At 46.2% G+C, this 17,375-nt stretch overlaps 1 protein-coding gene and 1 long non-coding RNA gene across 2 annotated transcripts in view; both read right to left on the bottom strand.

Moving 5' to 3' along the window:
- Window positions 1-17,375, bottom strand: part of LOC144328074 (uncharacterized) — a 363,019-nt gene that overhangs the window by 35,920 nt on the left and 309,724 nt on the right. The gene's annotated exons all lie outside the window — the stretch shown is intronic.
- The window catches only part of SEMA3D (semaphorin 3D), a 172,839-nt gene that overhangs the window by 35,285 nt on the left and 120,179 nt on the right, over window positions 1-17,375 (bottom strand). The window contains exon 12 of the mRNA XM_028728773.2: window positions 493-715. Within this exon, the coding sequence (XP_028584606.2) occupies window positions 493-715 (223 nt within the window). The remainder of the gene's footprint in view (window positions 1-492; window positions 716-17,375) is intronic.

The raw sequence follows: 17,375 nt of genomic DNA, 5'->3' as shown, positions 1-17,375 counted from the left end.
ACCGAGCAATGTTGCAGGGATTCGAACCACCGACCTTCTGATCGGCAAGCCCTAGGCTCTGTGGTTTAGACCATTGGGCCACCCGTATCCCTTGTGTTGTGTAGGTTCATAAATTACCATATAGCATATATTCAACACTAAAAACAGCGACAATTTGTTGTTGATCCAGGACAGCTGGACATATAAAGGGCCCCATTACTTCCAGTAGCTTAGGGCCTCATCAAACCTAAATCTGGCCCTGTGTGAGATGGTGCACAGCCAATGGACTTGGTCCACAATCTGACTAAGGCACATACTCTGCCCCGAAGAGCAAATGTTCTTGCTCCAGGGTTAAGAAAGGGGGGCAAAGTCTTTCGCAATCCCAAGGCAATCCCCAGACAATGATCCATATACGCAACATTGTTCCATGTGTGTGGAATACATGCAAAGGGCATTTTGCAGGAAGAAGGAAGTCTCTATGGGAAACAGAGGAGCCAACGTCATGCATCTCACCTGTCCCTAAGAACATGACGTCATACTGGCCATCTTCAGCCATGACACGATCCACCACAATCTGCGTCAGTCTGTAGTCCACATTGATTTGGGAAAACACCGGCGCTCCGGTTACTGGGTAGACGGATTTGTACATCACCGGATGGCGTTTTATGAAGCTAATGACATCGTCAGGAAAATCTCTGGTGGACTTGATGGATGGGTCATATGTTTTGCTGGGGCACTGCACAATGGAGACACAAGAGAAAAGTTGTGAGGTTCTTCTTCTTTGCCTCCCTGTAGACTATGAAATTTCTGCTTACCTGGTTGCCCATTGTGTGTAAAAAAATCACCTTAAGGCAAGCAGGGAGAGGAGGAAAAACGGAAAAAGATGGACAGAGTAGAAAAGAAAGGATTGGGGGGGAAAGACAGAGAGTTGGAACAATGTGAATGATCCACTAAGTTCTGCCAGCATTTCAAGAATGTTACTTTGGTACTGAAGGCAGAAATTTTTAGGACTTGTTAAAATACAACCTATGAAAATGCAATCCATGACTATCTATTTAGACTTAAGTCCCACTGAGTTCAGCGGGGATTGCTCAAAGCTGAACGTATATAGGGTTGCATTTGGTCAAGACAGATGTTCAACATACTTATGAACTGTATTTTCCCCCCAATAGTTAATAGACACTGCCCCCTTGAGGCTACTCAGGAAAAGTAGTAATGTTCTGAGGAAGTGGAAACCAGTCTGTGAAAGCTTCTGCTGCAATAAATCTGTTAGTCTTTAAGGTGCCAGAAGACAGTTGCCTTTGCAGCAACAAAAGAGCAACATATTAAAACAATATTAAAACACATGCAGACACATTGCAATAAGTCTTGTTTGTTATCCAGGCTCCCGAGTGACATAAAATTGGTTTACAGTAGAAGAAGTCTAGCAGAAATTATGACAATATGTACAATAAAATATAATGCTAAAGTGGGAGGCGGGGGGGGGGGGCTGTAGCCAGCATGTGAAAAAAAACGATGAATTAATTTACTTATATTTCTTTTGGCCACAGACCATCCTAATAATAAAAATGTAGCACTGTAGCAAATTATATTAAAAAGCAGTTGCTTAGAGAAAACAGCAGAGAGAAAACGAGTGCAACACAGCTATAATCAAATTTACAGTCAAAGACATGAAAATTGGAAAAGGCATTGAAGGGAAGGGCAGCGGCTATGAGCTACTTTTCCATGATGCTTCCTGGTCTCCGTTACCAAGAAGATTGCTATTTTTTGCAGGCATTACACAGGTTTATCTTACCAATAACCAGCACTGGTTATACAGTGGTGCCCTGCAAGACGAATGCCTCGCAAGACGAAAAACCCGCTAGACGAAAGGGTTTTTTCGTTTTTCGATGTGCTTCGCAAGATGATTTTCCCTATGGGCTTGCTTCGCAAGACGAAAACGTCTTGCGAGTCTTGCGATTTTTTTCGCCCCCCCCCCCTTTTCTAAGCCTTTAATAGCCGCTAAGCCGCTAATAGCGCTAATCCGCTAAGCCGCTCACAGGGTTGCTTCGCAAGACGAAAAAACCGCTAGACGAAGAGACTCGCAGAACAGATTATTTTCGTCTTGCGAGGCACCACTGTACCTGCAAAGGTGGACTATCTACTCACTTTTAAATGGTGTTATATATGTGCAGGGAGGGGGCATCCAACGTTTCCATTTAGATTTAAAATAAAATTAAAATCTAGAGGTTGGCCATTGTGAGAACAGGATGCTGGACTAGATGGCTTGTGGGCCTGATCCACCAGATGCTCTTTTTGCATTCTTATGTGATTTTATACACAGAGGCTATCAAAGGGAGGGAGCAATGCATTCTGGGATTGCCAGACAAAGCACTTACAGTCCTGCAACACAAGAAGCCCATATTGAGTAGAGGGCTTGACAACGCTCACTTGCACTCCAGAAAAATAAATTAAAACTGGATGATGTCACCTATGTTCATGGTCCCATTTCAAAGATATTCAAGTAAGGCTGAAAGACTGTCTCATGTCCCGTGTGCTAGTGGGATAACGGGGCGGCAGGGATTTTGTCTGGGGTTTCCTGAGTAAATATATTTTTATTTTTAATATTGTTCACAATCCAAAAGTGTAGTAGCAGGGCATTACCTCATACCACAAAGAAAGCGAATAAGCAATAAATAATAAGAAAAGGAAATAGCAGGGTTCCCCTGAATATAAGTACATTTTATGCTATAGAATGCTTGGGCTCACATGATACCACGAAAGGAGGGCTTGATTTACTGCATGAAATTAACTGAGTGTTTTGCTATGCAGCTTTGGGGAACAGAGCTCTCCAACATCCCACAATATGCATACCACAACCAGAGCTTCTCCTCCATCCGGCTGATGAGTACTATCTCTTTAAATAATCACTACAGCAAAACGATGGGCCATAATGCTGAAACTATTTCTCTGTGGTCTCAGTGGAGCTGCATGTTTCCAGAATCTGAGCTGTAATCTTTTCATACTAACAAGATAATTCCCAAATTTCCTGCCAGGTGGAGCTACAACATAATCTGTGAAAGAGGAGCTGGTCCTATCTAGCAAACAGACCATTTTATAATGTGTTTAAGATGCTTCTTTTAAGTTTGCAGGCTCGCTCTGTGACACAGACCTTTTAAACAGAGAGAAAGAGGTAATTGTCTCTCAGCACATTCTTCCAATACCAAATGTGCCATTTGGCAGATTGCTCCAACTTAAATTTTGTTAGGGCTTTGGACGAACTTCAGCACTTAAGATCTGGTGCTGCTCAGAGAGCACTATGCATGCTGGATACGAAGCCAGGAACTGGACCGAATCTTCCCAGTTATTTGTGTCCGTTTTTAATACCCAGATGACAGCGAGAGTTGCCTGGAGGCACTTAGGTAATTCGATGGCAGGATGCCACTTCTCTAAGTACAAGCAGGGATTCAGTGCTCAATGGGTCAGAAAACGATTTCTGATAGGATCGGGAAATGGAATAAATTTCATCAGCGGCAGCTAGTATCTGTCAGATAACATTTACAGTCACCTCATCTTTGAAATCCAACAACTATCCATTTCACTGGGGGAGAAATGGGATCATCTTAATAGATGGTCCTGGTTGCGGGCAGGCTCTCAACCTGGTTCCCCCCACCCTGGCGTGAGTGGAGCTATCGCCCTCACGCCAGGGTGGCACCACAATCACCCAGGGCTATTGCCCAATCATGTCAAAGGGTGATAGTGGGGGAAAGTATAAAAGCAGCCGCGTGACGTGTGCCAGGCTCGTGCTTCACGCTGCTGAACACCCGCCCACCCTCCCTTTAATTTAGATCCTTTGGCCTTGCTTTGGCCTTTGACTGGTTGCCTGGCTTGAGTCCGGGGCTGCATAGGAATTTTTTCCATTTGGCAAATTGGCACGGGCCACTCGGTTTTTGCCTACCTCTTAGCAATCATCACAACTTTGTAAGGTTTGGCGGTTAGGCATTGGCTTATGGTGAATGGGGGAGGAGATGTCAGCCATCGCCTGCCCCTCCAGTTTCAAGGGTATTCTGTTAAGGGAAGCCAGGCCCTGGTTCCTGTCCCAAGTCCACTTGAAGGGTGAGGGCCATGCCAGGCTGCTGGGAACACCAGGGGGGATGCAGGCGGGTTCCCCCGAAGCAGTTTCCCTTTGGGTGGTTTACCCTTACAGACTTCCTGCAAAGGGGACAGGAGTCAGATGTAGTCTTGCCAATGCCTAAGCCAATACCGCTCTCATTCCTGTAATCAATAAAGTTGTGGCCAAATTTTTGCCCAAAAACTTTAAACAAAGTATTTGTGTCTGTGAATTTATTTACCCTAATGGGGGGTTGGCTTGAGGGTCTTGCCACACAACTAAGATGAACTAGGAGCCTGGGCTGGCTTGGACAATGTTCTCATCAGTTATTTGGGATGGGCACAAGCATGTGACTTCTCCCTCTGCCCACTGGGCACATTTCCCCCACCTGTGAGATGTCCAGCTGTGGGTGAAAAGTTTGCACAGAGCAGATGGGCATCAATTGAAATTCACAACGGTCCAAATTGCACAACTGAATCCATTTGCGCTTTTGGTCTACATGGGTTGAGCTTTTTAATATATAAGCTTATATACATGTTACACCCATACATTGAGAGGAGAACAGTCCTGCCCAATATGTAGGGTAAGAAGGTGCACTTTTGGTGACCCATAGGGCACAACCTTTCTCCAACAGGAAAAACATCCAAAGTAGTCCATAATGAAAGGTCATTGGAGAGCCAGGATTTGAACCCAAACCAGCCACACTGGGCAGCTTCCAACACATATAAAAACATAATAAAACATTAAAAGCTTCCCTAAACAGGGCTGCCTTCAGATGTCTTCTAAACATTGTGTAGTTCTTTATCTCTCTGACAAGGGAGGGTGTTCCACAGGGTGGGTGCCACTACCAAGAAGGCCCTCTGCCTGGTTCCCTGTAAATTCACTTATCACAGTGAGGGAATCACCAGAAGGTCCTTGGAACTGGATCTCAGTGTCCAGGCTGAATGATGGGGGTGGAGACGCTCCTTCAGATATACAAGTATACAGCTATACTTCAAAATAAGCCTCACTTACAGAAATGAAATGGATTTTCAAATTAGTTTTAGAACTGAAGTGTGAGACTCCCAAGCTGAAACCCAACATTCAGTTATCTTATAGGGCAGGCATCCCCAAACTCGGTCTGCCAGCTGTTTTGGGACTACAACTCCCATCATCCCTAGCTAACAGGACCAGTGGTCAGGGATGATGGGAAATGTAGTCCCAAAACAGCTGGAGGGCCGAGTTTGGCAATGCCTCCAAAGAGACCGTCAGCACAATCGACAAAAATACAGACTGATGAGTATAGCGCACACCACTACAGACTGGTTTTGAACTTCCTAGTTGAAAGCATAATTACACATGGGTTCCACCCATAGCCCACCCTGATCATATTTTTGTTTCATGGCGATTTCCATGGAGAGAGACCATTTTATTTTTATTTTCCAGAGTACTAGCTTATTCATTCAGCTGAGGTTACTAGCGAAACAGCATGGCTGTTCCCCTCCCTTTGAACTTGGTAAAGTTTTGGAATTGACCCTGCAATGTAAACACACTCAAGTATGAAAAGTGCGGCTATTATGTCAAAATAGAATCTTCTGTAAACAGACTCATGCTTCTCTCTTCTTGATTCAGAGAAGCGAAAACGGGACAGATTTGAATATTTTTAACACTTAACTAACCCCAAAACAAGGGACACGGGGGGCGCTGTGGGTTAAACCACAGAGCCTAGGACTTGCTGATCAGAAGGTTGGCGGTTTGAGTCCCCACGGCAGGGTGAGCTCCCATTGCTCGGTCCCTGCTCCTGCCCACCTAGCAGTTCGAAAGCACGTCAAAGTGCAAGTAGATAAATAGGTACCGCTCTGGCAAGAAGGTAAACAGCATTTCCGTGCGCTGCTCTGGTTTGCCAGAAGCGGCTTAGTCATGCTGTACGCCGGCTCCCTCGGCCAATAAAGCGAGATGAGCGCCGCAATCCCAGAGTCGGTCATGACTGGACCTAATGGTCAGGGGTCCCTTTTTTGTCCCTTCCCACCATTGCACATTGCTGCCCAAAAACTCTTCAGTCTCCTTAAAGTAAATCCAAACAAAAAACCTTTAGAACATTTAATACAGTAATTAATATTACAATGGATATAATTGCAATATTAATTGATATAATTGAGATTTCTGCATTGTAGCGGGTTGAACTAGATGACCCCCAGGGACCCCTTCACACTCTAAATTCTATTATTCTATGAACATAAGTGTGGAATATTTACAATGCAGTCAAACCAACAACTGATGCTTTGCTAGAAAGGCACATGATGAGAACTGAAGCTCACAGAGTTTTTCTGTGAGAGACACTCCCACTGTGCCCTGACAGGTGAAGGGCATAACTATAGATATTCTCTTACCTGCTTGGGCACATCCTCTCTCTCTCTTCTCTTCCTCTTCATCTCAGCACCAAGACAGAAATGTGAAGGACATCTGCATGTCTGAGCTCCAATGCTCAGACACCATTTTAAGCTAGTCTTAAGTATGTCTTTATAACTGAATTACCATTTTAAGTCTGCCTGAACAAAGCTACTGTATCTGTTACTCTTCAACAAGTATTCTGGGTGAGTAAATGCTATTTTTACCCCTTACAGGACTGTTTGTGTGATTATTGTCTTAAGGGGGGGGGGGATACCAGGAGAATCCAGTCTACCTGAAACTATCCTGGATTAAGGTAAAAGGTAAAGGTACCCCTGCCCGTACGGGCCAGTGTTGACAGACTCTAGGGGTTGTGCACCCATCTCACTCAAGAGGCCGGGGGCTAGCGCTGTCCGGAGACACTTCCGGGTCACGTGGCCAGCGTGACATCGCTGCTCTGGCGAGCCAGAGCCGCACACGGAAACGCCGTTTACCTTCCCGCTAGTAAGCGGTCCCTATTTATCTACTTGCACCTGGGAGTGCTTTCGAATTGCTAGGTTGGCCGGCGCTGGGACCGAACAACGGGAGCGCACCCCGCCACGGGGATTCGAACCGCCGACCTTTCGATCAAGTAATCCTGGATTACTTGAATGTAAAAGGATGCATTCGGCTGAACTCGCAAACATGAGGAAGGAAGGATAATATTTAATAAATATGCCCCCTCCTAGCATCTATCCACATCCCTACAGTAAGAAGGGTCTTCTGGAACAAGCCTGTCTCATCCATCATCCTATTCTCATAATGTCCAACCAGATGACCCATTGGGAAAATGGCAAGCAGGACTCGAGCTAGCCAGACCCAAACCACTAGGGATTTCAAGAAACAGGTATTCAGAGACATGTTGTCTGGTAGCACATATAACAAAATGGATGCAAATCCAGCATCTTCAGCAACATTCATTACCTGTAGGGGCAACTGGGTGAAAGTATGGAAGGGAAGCAGTTTACTAGCATAGTGTGTCTTGGGTTGGGCAACCTGTACCCCTTTAGACATTGCTGGGCTCCCACTGCCAGCAGCCCCAGGCAGTATTGCCAGGGATTAGGGGCAACCACTTCTTGAACTACACATTTAACTTCTGGAGACTTGTGAGACAGAGATGAAACTTGAAGACCTGCCGCATGCGTGTGTGGACCCCCTCAACATTTCTCCAAAGCAGATACCAGAAAATAGAGGCTGCCACTGGTAAATACGGACTGTAGGAGAGGTCTTTGGACCAGGATCAGGAAAATGTAACTGCTGGGAACAATTGTGCTGTTATAGTTGGCAAGGCTGATCCTTTCAACAGCCATCTCTTGACAGTCACACAGTTTATCCAGAGCAAAGGAATGAAATGTGGAGTATCTTTCTTCTCCACCCAAGGAACTGCTGACTTTCCAGTCGCTAAGTACCAGCTGTTGAAACCAATTCTGTCCACCCAGAGTGACTGAATGGCCCTTTCTGATGTCTTTGGGTGGTGCAGAAGTAGGTGGCCAGAACGCAAGTGAACAAGGCTGCCTTTCAGCAGACTCTGAGTTCATGTCCTGCCAAATGTCAGGGGCAAATGCAGGAGTCTCCTCCCAGTCCCTGGTGGGCTTTAGTGTGCATCCAAAATGCCAAATGTTGACCTCAGAAGAGAACAGGGAAGCTTGCCCAGTACTATGAACATCAACTATGATGAACCGCAGGAAGGAGAAGGGGCAGAGGAACACAAGATAAACGCAAGATATATCTAGTCCAGTATTTAGCTTCCAACAGAGGCCAGTCAGATGCCACCTCGGAGTCCTCAAGCAGGATGTGAAAGCAAATCCCCTCCCTTCCTGTCTGCTTCCTATCAGCAGATATTCAGAGGAATAAGGTCTCTGAAGCTGGTAGTTTCATTTTAGTGCATACCCACAGACAGACATATCTTCCAAAAAGCCATATAACCCCTTTACAAGCCGCATTCTCTTGGGAGAGCAAAATTCTTAACTATGGTTCTAGATTCAGGTAGGTAGCTGTGTTGGTCTGACGCAGTCAAAATATATATTAAAAAAATTAAAAAATTGTCCAGTAGCACCTTAAAGGTAAAGGTGAAGGGGCCCCTGACCATTAGGTTCAGTCGTGACCGACTCTGGGGTTGCGGTGCTCATCTTGCTTTATTGGCCGAGGGAGCCGGTGTACAGCTTCCGGGTCATGTGGCCAGCATGACTAAGCCGCTTCTGGCGAACCAGAGCGGCGCATGGAAACACCGTTTACCTTCCTGCCGGAGCGGTACCTATTTATCTACTTGCACTTTGACGTGCTTTCGAACTGCTAGGTTGGCAGGAGCAGGGACCGAGCAATGGGAGCTCACCCTGTCGTGGGGATTTGAACTGCCGACCTTCTGATTGGCAAGTCCTAGGCTCTGTGGTTTAACCCACAGCACCACCCGCGTCCCAGTAGCACCTTAGAGACCAACTAAGTTTGTTCTGGGTAGAAGCTTTCGTGTGCATGCACACTTCTTCAGATACACTGAAACGTAGGACCATGGAAAGCACCACATTGAGCCGCATGACTAGAATCCTTAACTATGGGTTTGTGAAGAAGTCTTTTCTCTCACCTGTCCATCCATTTGGTTGGATCAGGGCTGGCATGATGCTTGAGAGAGGGCAGCAGCAGCTGCGCTGTGGCAACAAACAACATGGCTGTCTGTCACTAGAAAGAGCAGAAGCTGCAGAGAGGCATTCTGGGAAGTTGAGATGATGGGAAGTTGAGATGATGGCAGCTGAAGCCACATCAGCTGATACTTCTCTTGAGAGAGCTGGGATGTAGGTGATCTGGCACTGAAATATGCACAACATTGAAATGCCTTTTTAAAACGTGTGTGTGTGTGTGTGTGTGTGTGTGTGTGTGTAATGACAAAATGTGGCTGGCTGGGCATCAGGAGTTGTTGCCTTGATGGAAGTCTCCGAGGTCACACCTGGTGCTATTGTGGTATCCCACACCACAGGCAAATATTTTACCATCTTGGCATTCCAAACTCCACCCACAGTTCCACCACTGCTGAAAAGACATTAGGGATGTGGGTTTGTCACCACTAATTGCTTCGAATCAACCTCTAATTATGCATTGGCATAAAACCAGATGTGCTCTGAACACAAGCCATTTCCAACCACCAGAGATCACCAGCTGGACATCTGAAATATGTCCCTTGACGATCTTAAGCTAGTTTGGGTTTGGACTTGCCCATAGATTGAACTGGAGAAGCTTCCACCTGAAACCATTTTGTCTTGACAGAGAATGAAGCTTTTCTGTGTTTTGAACCTAGAAAAATACGCGCAAGCTCTCAAAATGTGACCTTCACAGATGCTCCTTCTCAAATTCTTTTTTGTTTTCCATACAGGCACAGATTTTTCATAAAGGCGCAAATGCTATTAGTTACAAGCTGAAAGTGAATCCTGGCAAAGCAGGAATCGACAGATATGGAAGTTTCAAGGAACAGTATATAGTCCAGATATTACAAGTCAGGTGAAGATTTACACAGGTATCTTGTGGGATGTAAACACAGGAGCAGTCAATGACAACATTCCTAGAGTGTACATGTTAGAACATGGGGAGGGATGTCTGTCCAGCAAGCAGGTAAACTTCCTGGGGACGGACTTCCTCCGCATGTGACCAGAGGTGGGTGTGGCCTCACCTGTGCAGGTAATGACAAAAGCACAGGGCAGGCAGCCACTCTCTCTCTCTGCCATCTTCCTTCGATGAGGAAACATCTAAGGATGCTCTCTTGGCTCCCAGCCAAGAGAGGAGATAAGGACTATCTTGCTACAAGATAGATTCTGAATGTATGTAACCTTTTTAAGCTGTCTGCCTTCTGGGATCATATTGTGAACAGAACGTGAGTAAACTCTTTTATACTTTTATAAAGACTGTGTCGTGTCTTGTATTTTAAGAGGGAACAAAAGGGAAAATTACCGGAGTAATTATTATAGAGGTTCTAGCGAACCTGTGCAAGCGTTACCGTTGCGAACTTAAAGGGGAATGTCTATAAACTCTGCTGATATTTTGGGAACTTGTTAGCACAAGTTGGATTAGGATATAATCTCACAATATATCCTCTCCTGCACCCCTGAACATTCCCACATATCTAAGGGGCAAGTCTACTCAGTTGTTATAGTCCTCACATGGAGATGGTCCAAAGTCATCACCATGGGATTGCAACTCCATGTGAAGGTCCTAAAGTTTGACCGTTATTTACCATGTGGTTCAATAAAATTTTGAGGCAAGAGTCAGAAGGCAGCAGTGCATGAAAATGTTCTTTAAAATGACTGTACCAGACAGATTTCTGTTTCCTGTATTACATTTATTTCCCACCCCTTTTCCAAGGCAGGCTTCTTCTAAGCCTAGATTCCTCAGCATCCAAGCATGGACCAGAACTGCATAGCTCCAGCAAAGCATTTGCCTTGTGTGTCTACAGACACACAACCAATCACCCCCAGAATCTGTGGCAACGTGAACAACAATTCTTGTCATTTAAGGAACCCTCAAAGGGTTTTGCAGGAGAAAATCAATCTCTATTAGACTGAAAACTGACAGAGAGAAGCTTCTCCACTGATCACTACACTTAAACCCATCTCTTATCTCAATGACTTTCCTTGAAATTACCCATAAATTCATTTGCTAAGGAAAAGAGACACCAAATTTACTTGTTCATTCAGTGGGAACTTGAATGTCTTCTTCTTCTTGTTGTTGTTGTTTTTAAAAAATTCTGATTTTTAATTCTGAGTGCCTCACCTTTCATCTTGAAGTGTTGCCTACTTTTTTGGAGAGAATGCTGTGGTGCCCTGATCATCTTGGCTTCTAAGTTGCTCAGGGAAGCTACACAAGTAGAGGAATACATCTTTTTATTATGTATTTTGTGGGGGTTTTTTATTATACCGGCTGGAGAGGTGGCGCGCGGCTATGGCAGCAGCCTCTTTAGCCGTGCGCCACCTCACCAGCCGGGAGAGGGTGCGCGGGGCTAAAGAAGCCATAGCCCCAGGCTTCCCCGCCTTTCTGCTGCTCCCTGACCTGCTCTTTGGGGCTGGCGGGGGCTTCTCCCCACCAGCCCCAAAGAGCAGGTCGAAAGGAACCTGAAGCCTGGAGAGCGAGAGGGGTTGGTGCGCACCGACCCCTCTCGCTCTCCAGGCTTCCAAGGTAGCCGCCTGAAGGCGACTGAACGCACCTTGAATGGCACCTTGTTTTAGAGGGGGAGAACAAGGGGGGGGAATTCTCCCCTCTTCAGCGAAGAGGCAGGAGGCGCTGGGCAGAGAGGGGGAGATTTTTCCCCCTTGTTCTCCCCCTCTAAAACAAGGTGCATCCTATGGTCCGGTGCGTCCTATAGAGTGAGAAATACAGTAATTTTATGTTGTGAACCATCCTGAGAGGTACAGATAATGGGCAGTATATAAATTGAAGAAGAAGAAGAGGAGGAGGAGGAGGAGGAGGAGGAGGAGGAGGAAGGAAGGAACCAATGATGAAGAAGCCAACATCAGGGATGCAGATAAGGGTGAGGGGCCCATGGTTCCATTTGCACTGTCAGGTGAGTCTGGGGTGTCTGAAGAGGGATAACATTAACCTGTAAATGCTATCTACAGCCTGTGGCACTTCAGATTTTCATGGGGAGAGGTCCATGTTTGACTGCATGCTCACCAAAACCAAACTTCCCTGCCCAAAGAAAAATAGTGTGTTGTCAATAAGGCTCAGGTGAAGTGCTCCCCCAGATACCCTCGCTTTTTTAGTGCAAGCTTCTACTGGCAGCGATGCCAGGGAAGGTTCTTGAGTCTGCTGAATGTATATATTTGCTGTGTCAAAAAAACAGGGCGGGTGCAACCGAGAGAATCAGAGGAATGTAAGAAAATCAAACTTGCACTAACTCTGCTGATTTTTAGTCACAAGAGGGATGGTAATACTCATATGGAAAGCAGTCAGGAAGCAAACTGGTCAAGGACCAAACTCCCCCCCCCCCCCATCGCCGCCCCTGACAAAAAGAAATATTTTCATAAAAGAGGGTTGGTCTCTCCTGGTTGATGCCTGATCCTGAGCTGAGCCAAACTGTTAGTTCAGGTGGCAAGTGGAATCAGCTAGAACTCTGTTTGACGTTTGCTCTGCACCCTCTGCTACGGTTTGCCGTATCATTTTCCCTCCAACGCATTTGGGCTGTTGACAGTAAGAAAAACTAGGAAAGAGAATTTGGAGAATTACAGGGACGGAGAGAAGAAAAGAAGGTTGTTAAATGACCTCCCGTTGGCATCGCTTGCTAAATAACTAGCAAGCATGAAATGCGACAAGATTTACAATGTTCGGAAAACCTGCTATGTAATCAGCAATGATTCATATTGTAGAAAAATAGAAACAGAGAATGAATTTGGGCTGGGCGAAGAGGCGGCTTGTTCAAGAAAAACACACAAACAGAGAAACATTTTTCTTAACTGAGACAAGCCGATTACACTGAGAAGATCAGGGGAACATCTAAGTGGAGACACAAGCAAGATATTAACTGAGACCGGATCAAGAGCAACACCAAAATTAGTCAAAAAGGAGAAACAAACAACTTACGGAGAACTGGAAGTGCAAAATGGTCTAAAAAAATTATAGCAGCCGCAAAAGGAGCTGGAATGGAGAAAAGTGGGAGGTCTCTTTCCCACTGCAGGATAGAGAACTCCTCTATCTCACCTTCTGAGACATCAAAGGGTACAAAAGAAAGCTGAGTCAGAGAGACAGAGACGGTGCTAAATTATCCGTCAGAGAGACATGCAAAAAATGAATCAGAAGCCTTGTGCAGATGGTCATGTTTATGGAGTGTAGGCATGAATATTGGCAGGTAGGGAGTGGGGGACATATCAGGGCTGGACCTCTTGGGTTCTCCCCTCCACATGTTCTAGGGCTCATGTGCAAATTGGCTGATACAGAATCGATGCACATTCTGCACAGAATAGGAAGCTGTGCACATGGGGTCTTAAGCATGTGGTACTAGGTGGCATGATCCACAGGGGGCAGGCCCATGCATGCTCAGGTGCAAGGAGCACTGTAGGGACCACAGTCACAAGTCACTATAGGCCGGACAGAGAAAATTCACCAGTCTTTTGATTGATTCCTCTACCCTATACATAGGTAAAGGTACCCCTGCCCATACGGGCCAGTCTTGACAGACTCTAGGGTTGTGCGCCCATCTCACTCTATAGGCCGGGGGCCAGCACTGTCCGCAGACACTTCCGGGTCAGGTGGCCAGCGTGACAAAGCTGCTCTGGTGAGCCAGCGCAGCACACACAGAACGCCGTTTACCTTCCCGCTGGTAAGCGGTCCCTATTTATCTACTTGCACCCGGGGGTGCTTTCGAACTGCTAGGTTGGCAGGCGCTGGGACCGAGCGACAGGAGCGCACCCCGCAGCGGGGATTCGAACCGCCGACCTTTCAATTGGCAAGTCCTAGGCGCTGAGGCTTTAACCCACAGCGCCACCCGCGTCCCACCCTACACATCTTTGTATGCAATTTTTGCATAATGTACGCGTAGAGAGTGATTTTTTTGCATGTTCTTTCCAGCTGTATATAAATGTTTATGCCCACTTTACATTTTATATGCATTTTTGTGCACGCTGCTTGGCTGAGAACAGGACCACACCATTTGGAGAAGGGCGAATTCTGAAGGATGCTTGTGTTTCCATTTGTGTGCTCTTTCGGAAAGTGTGACTGCGATAGGTTTGCCTTTAAATATGAACTGAACTGGCTTCTCCTCCACCCATAATTGTAACTTGGAAATCCAGAGTGAGGGGACTGAGAGTCAGTTGGTGGGAAGGGAAGTGGCTCCTAAATTTCGCAACCTGATCTGCATTAACGAAACATTTTTATTTTATTTTTTTGGATTCAGGCAGAACACAGCTTCCCTTGGTTATTTGTGAGACTAAATTTTGGATGTGAATATTGTTGTCCACTGATGTAAACAATGATCATGAACCATTCTTATGGCTGGTTCGATCAGATTCACTAACTCTTGAACGAACGTGAGCAAAGAGAAGAGAAAAAGACATGAGCATCATGTTGTGCACTGGAACGCTTTGCCAGTGGCGCTTTATTTTCAGTGGGATCCACATTCCCATGGAAGAGGGGGCCACAAGTGGCTCCCCAAAACCAATGAGCTTGCCCCCCTCCCCCCATTGCTGGACTCCTGTCATTGACATATACTTTTTTTCAGAGAATAATAATAATAATTTATTATTTATACCCCGCCCATCTGGCTGAGTTTCCCCAGCCACTCTGGGCGTCTTCCAATCAAGTGTTAAAAACAATACAGCATTAAATATTAAAAATTTCCCTAAACAGGGCTGCCTTCAGATGTCTTTTAAAGAGAAGATAGCTGCTTATTTCCTTCACATCTGAAGGGAGGGTGTTCCACAGGGTGGGCGCCACTACAGAAAAGGCCCTCTGTCTGGTTCCCTGTAACCTCACTTCTCGCAATGAGGGAACTGCCAGAAGGCCCTCGGTGCTGGATCTCAGTGTCCGGGCTGAACAATGGGGGTGGAGACGCTACTTAGAAATATACATTGCCTCCTCCATGCCCCCCTCCACACAATCCCAGCCAGCGGTACAGAAATTGGTCGTCTTCCACATACCAGCCCATATAGTTCATGTTATTTTGCACAACAGCTGTTTGGGGAGCCTGAAAGAATCTTAAGAAATTCTTCTTCCAGAGCTCAGCTCCAAAGAGGAAAATATGCATTTGCATCGAAAGCAGAGAAACCACCTCAAAGTCAGCCCCAAAGAACAGGCAGGTTTTCAGTCGATTCCATCGGCTGTGGTCTCTTAAGTAGCACCAGAGGGCAGACAAGTGATGCTCAGGGAGCAACTGAGAGGTCGAGCAGTGCGCTTGCTCCATCTGGCACCATGCTGGCTGTCCATTTTCAGGCTACGTTAGCAGGAGTTTCTCTCTGACACAAAGTGCCACATATTTAGTCATAGCTGCAATTTCAGAGTGCTCTCCCACAGCACATGTACTTTGTGACATTGTTTACTTGGGAGACGAAGCCCGCTGAACAGAACATTAAAAATCCGCCTGCTTCTGTGTAAAAGAGTGCTAAGAAATGCCTCAAGGAAGTGAACTTCATCTCTGGCAATGAGATATGAAAGAAAATGTATTTCACAGCAAATTAGTTTGCTGTGCTTAATATGCTACAAGATGCTTAGGAACTTTAAACAAAGAAGGACTTTCTTCCTTTCTGGGTAGTTCCAACACTCTCAATAAAGCAGCTTTTGGTTTTTGCTGAGGTTGTTGTTGCTGTTGTTGTTTTTACACAGCCAAGTCAACAAAGCCAGCGTCATACCATCCCTAGAAAATTTGAATGCACACACAAAAATAAGATTGATGGGATACGATATTGACAGCTGGGATAGCTCAGTCAGTAGAACATGAGACTCTTATTCTCAAGGTCATGGGTTTGAGCCCCACGCTGGACACAATAGTCTTGCATTGCAGGGGTTGGACTAGATGGCCCTTGGGGTCCCTTCTGCGATCCTGTCCCTGATTACTTCCCATTTTAAATAGCTACATCTGTACCTATCCTTTCATGTAGTAACTCCCCGCCTGCCCACTCCTGTACTTTACCAAGCATTAAAAATAAATAAAAAATACGTCAAGTATTAGGGATAAATTTAGATTACTGATCAGGGTCCTGGACAGTGAATAGCAGGTACCCATCATAGCAGCAGGTGGCAATACGGCTAAATCACCGAGCAGTAGGTGGCTAAACCACCAAGCCTCTTAGGCTTGCCGACCGGAAGGTCAGCAGTTCTAATCCCCGTAACAGGGTGAGCTCCTGTTGCTCTGTCCCAGCTCCTGCCAACCTAGCAGTTCGAAAGCATGCCAGTGAAAGTAGATAAATAGGTACTGCTGTGATGGGAAGGTAAACAGCGTTTCTGTGTGCTCTGGTTTCCGTCATGGTGTTCCATTGCACCAGAAGTGGTTTAGTCATGCTGGCCACTTGACCCGGAAAGCTGTCTGCGGATAAAGGCCAGCTCCTTCGGCCTCAAAAGTGAGATGAGTGCCGCAACCCCATAGTCACCTTTGACGGGACTTAACCGTCCGGGGTCCTTTACCTTTTACACATCTCTTACCAGCCACAGATCTGGAGGCTTGTTTCAAGCAATTAGCACTTAAAGCCATATAAAATCCTTTGTCCAGAAGCTATGGGGCAACATGAACATGTTCAGGGTGGACAAGGAAAGTTATTCAGTTCCCCTGTTAACCATGCAACATTTGCATCCAGGAGACTGTCTCCCAATCAGTGCATTTAGAATGGATTTGGGGTGTCTGTGTGTGTAGTGGTTAGAGGACTAAGACTTGGGAGCTGAGGGTTCAAATCTCCCCCCAGCCATAAAGCTCAGTGTGCTGCCTTGGACCAAGCACTGCCTCCTCTCAGACTGACCAACCTCACAGGGTTGTTGTGGGGATTAAATGATATGGGGGGGGGACCCCTGACTGTTAAGTCCAGTCGCGGATGACTCTGGGGTTGTGGCGCTCATCTCCCTTTACTGGCTGAGGGAGCCAGTGTTTGTCCGCAGACAGCTTCCAGATCATGTGGCCAGCATGACTAAGACGCCGTTTACCTTCCCGCCAGAGTGGTACCTATTTATCTACTTGCACTTTGACGTGCTTTCGAACTACTAGGTGGGCAGGAGCAGGGACCAAACAATGGGAGCTCACCCCGTCGCGGGGATTCGAACCGTCGACCTTCCGATCGGCAAGCCCAAGGCTCTGTGGTTTAGACCACAGCGCCACCCACGTCCCAATGCAACAAATGAATGACAATGTCTACATCCTTACTAGATATGTCACACACACACACACACACACACACACACACACCAAAAGGGGGCCATCATAGGAACTTCTGACTGAGTGCACCTGAGT

Source organism: Podarcis muralis, chromosome 6, assembly GCF_964188315.1.
Source record: "Podarcis muralis chromosome 6, rPodMur119.hap1.1, whole genome shotgun sequence".
NCBI lineage: Eukaryota > Metazoa > Chordata > Lepidosauria > Squamata > Lacertidae > Podarcis > Podarcis muralis.
The sequence above is the reverse complement of the archived record's forward strand: the minus strand, read 5'-3'. Positions and strand labels throughout refer to the sequence as shown.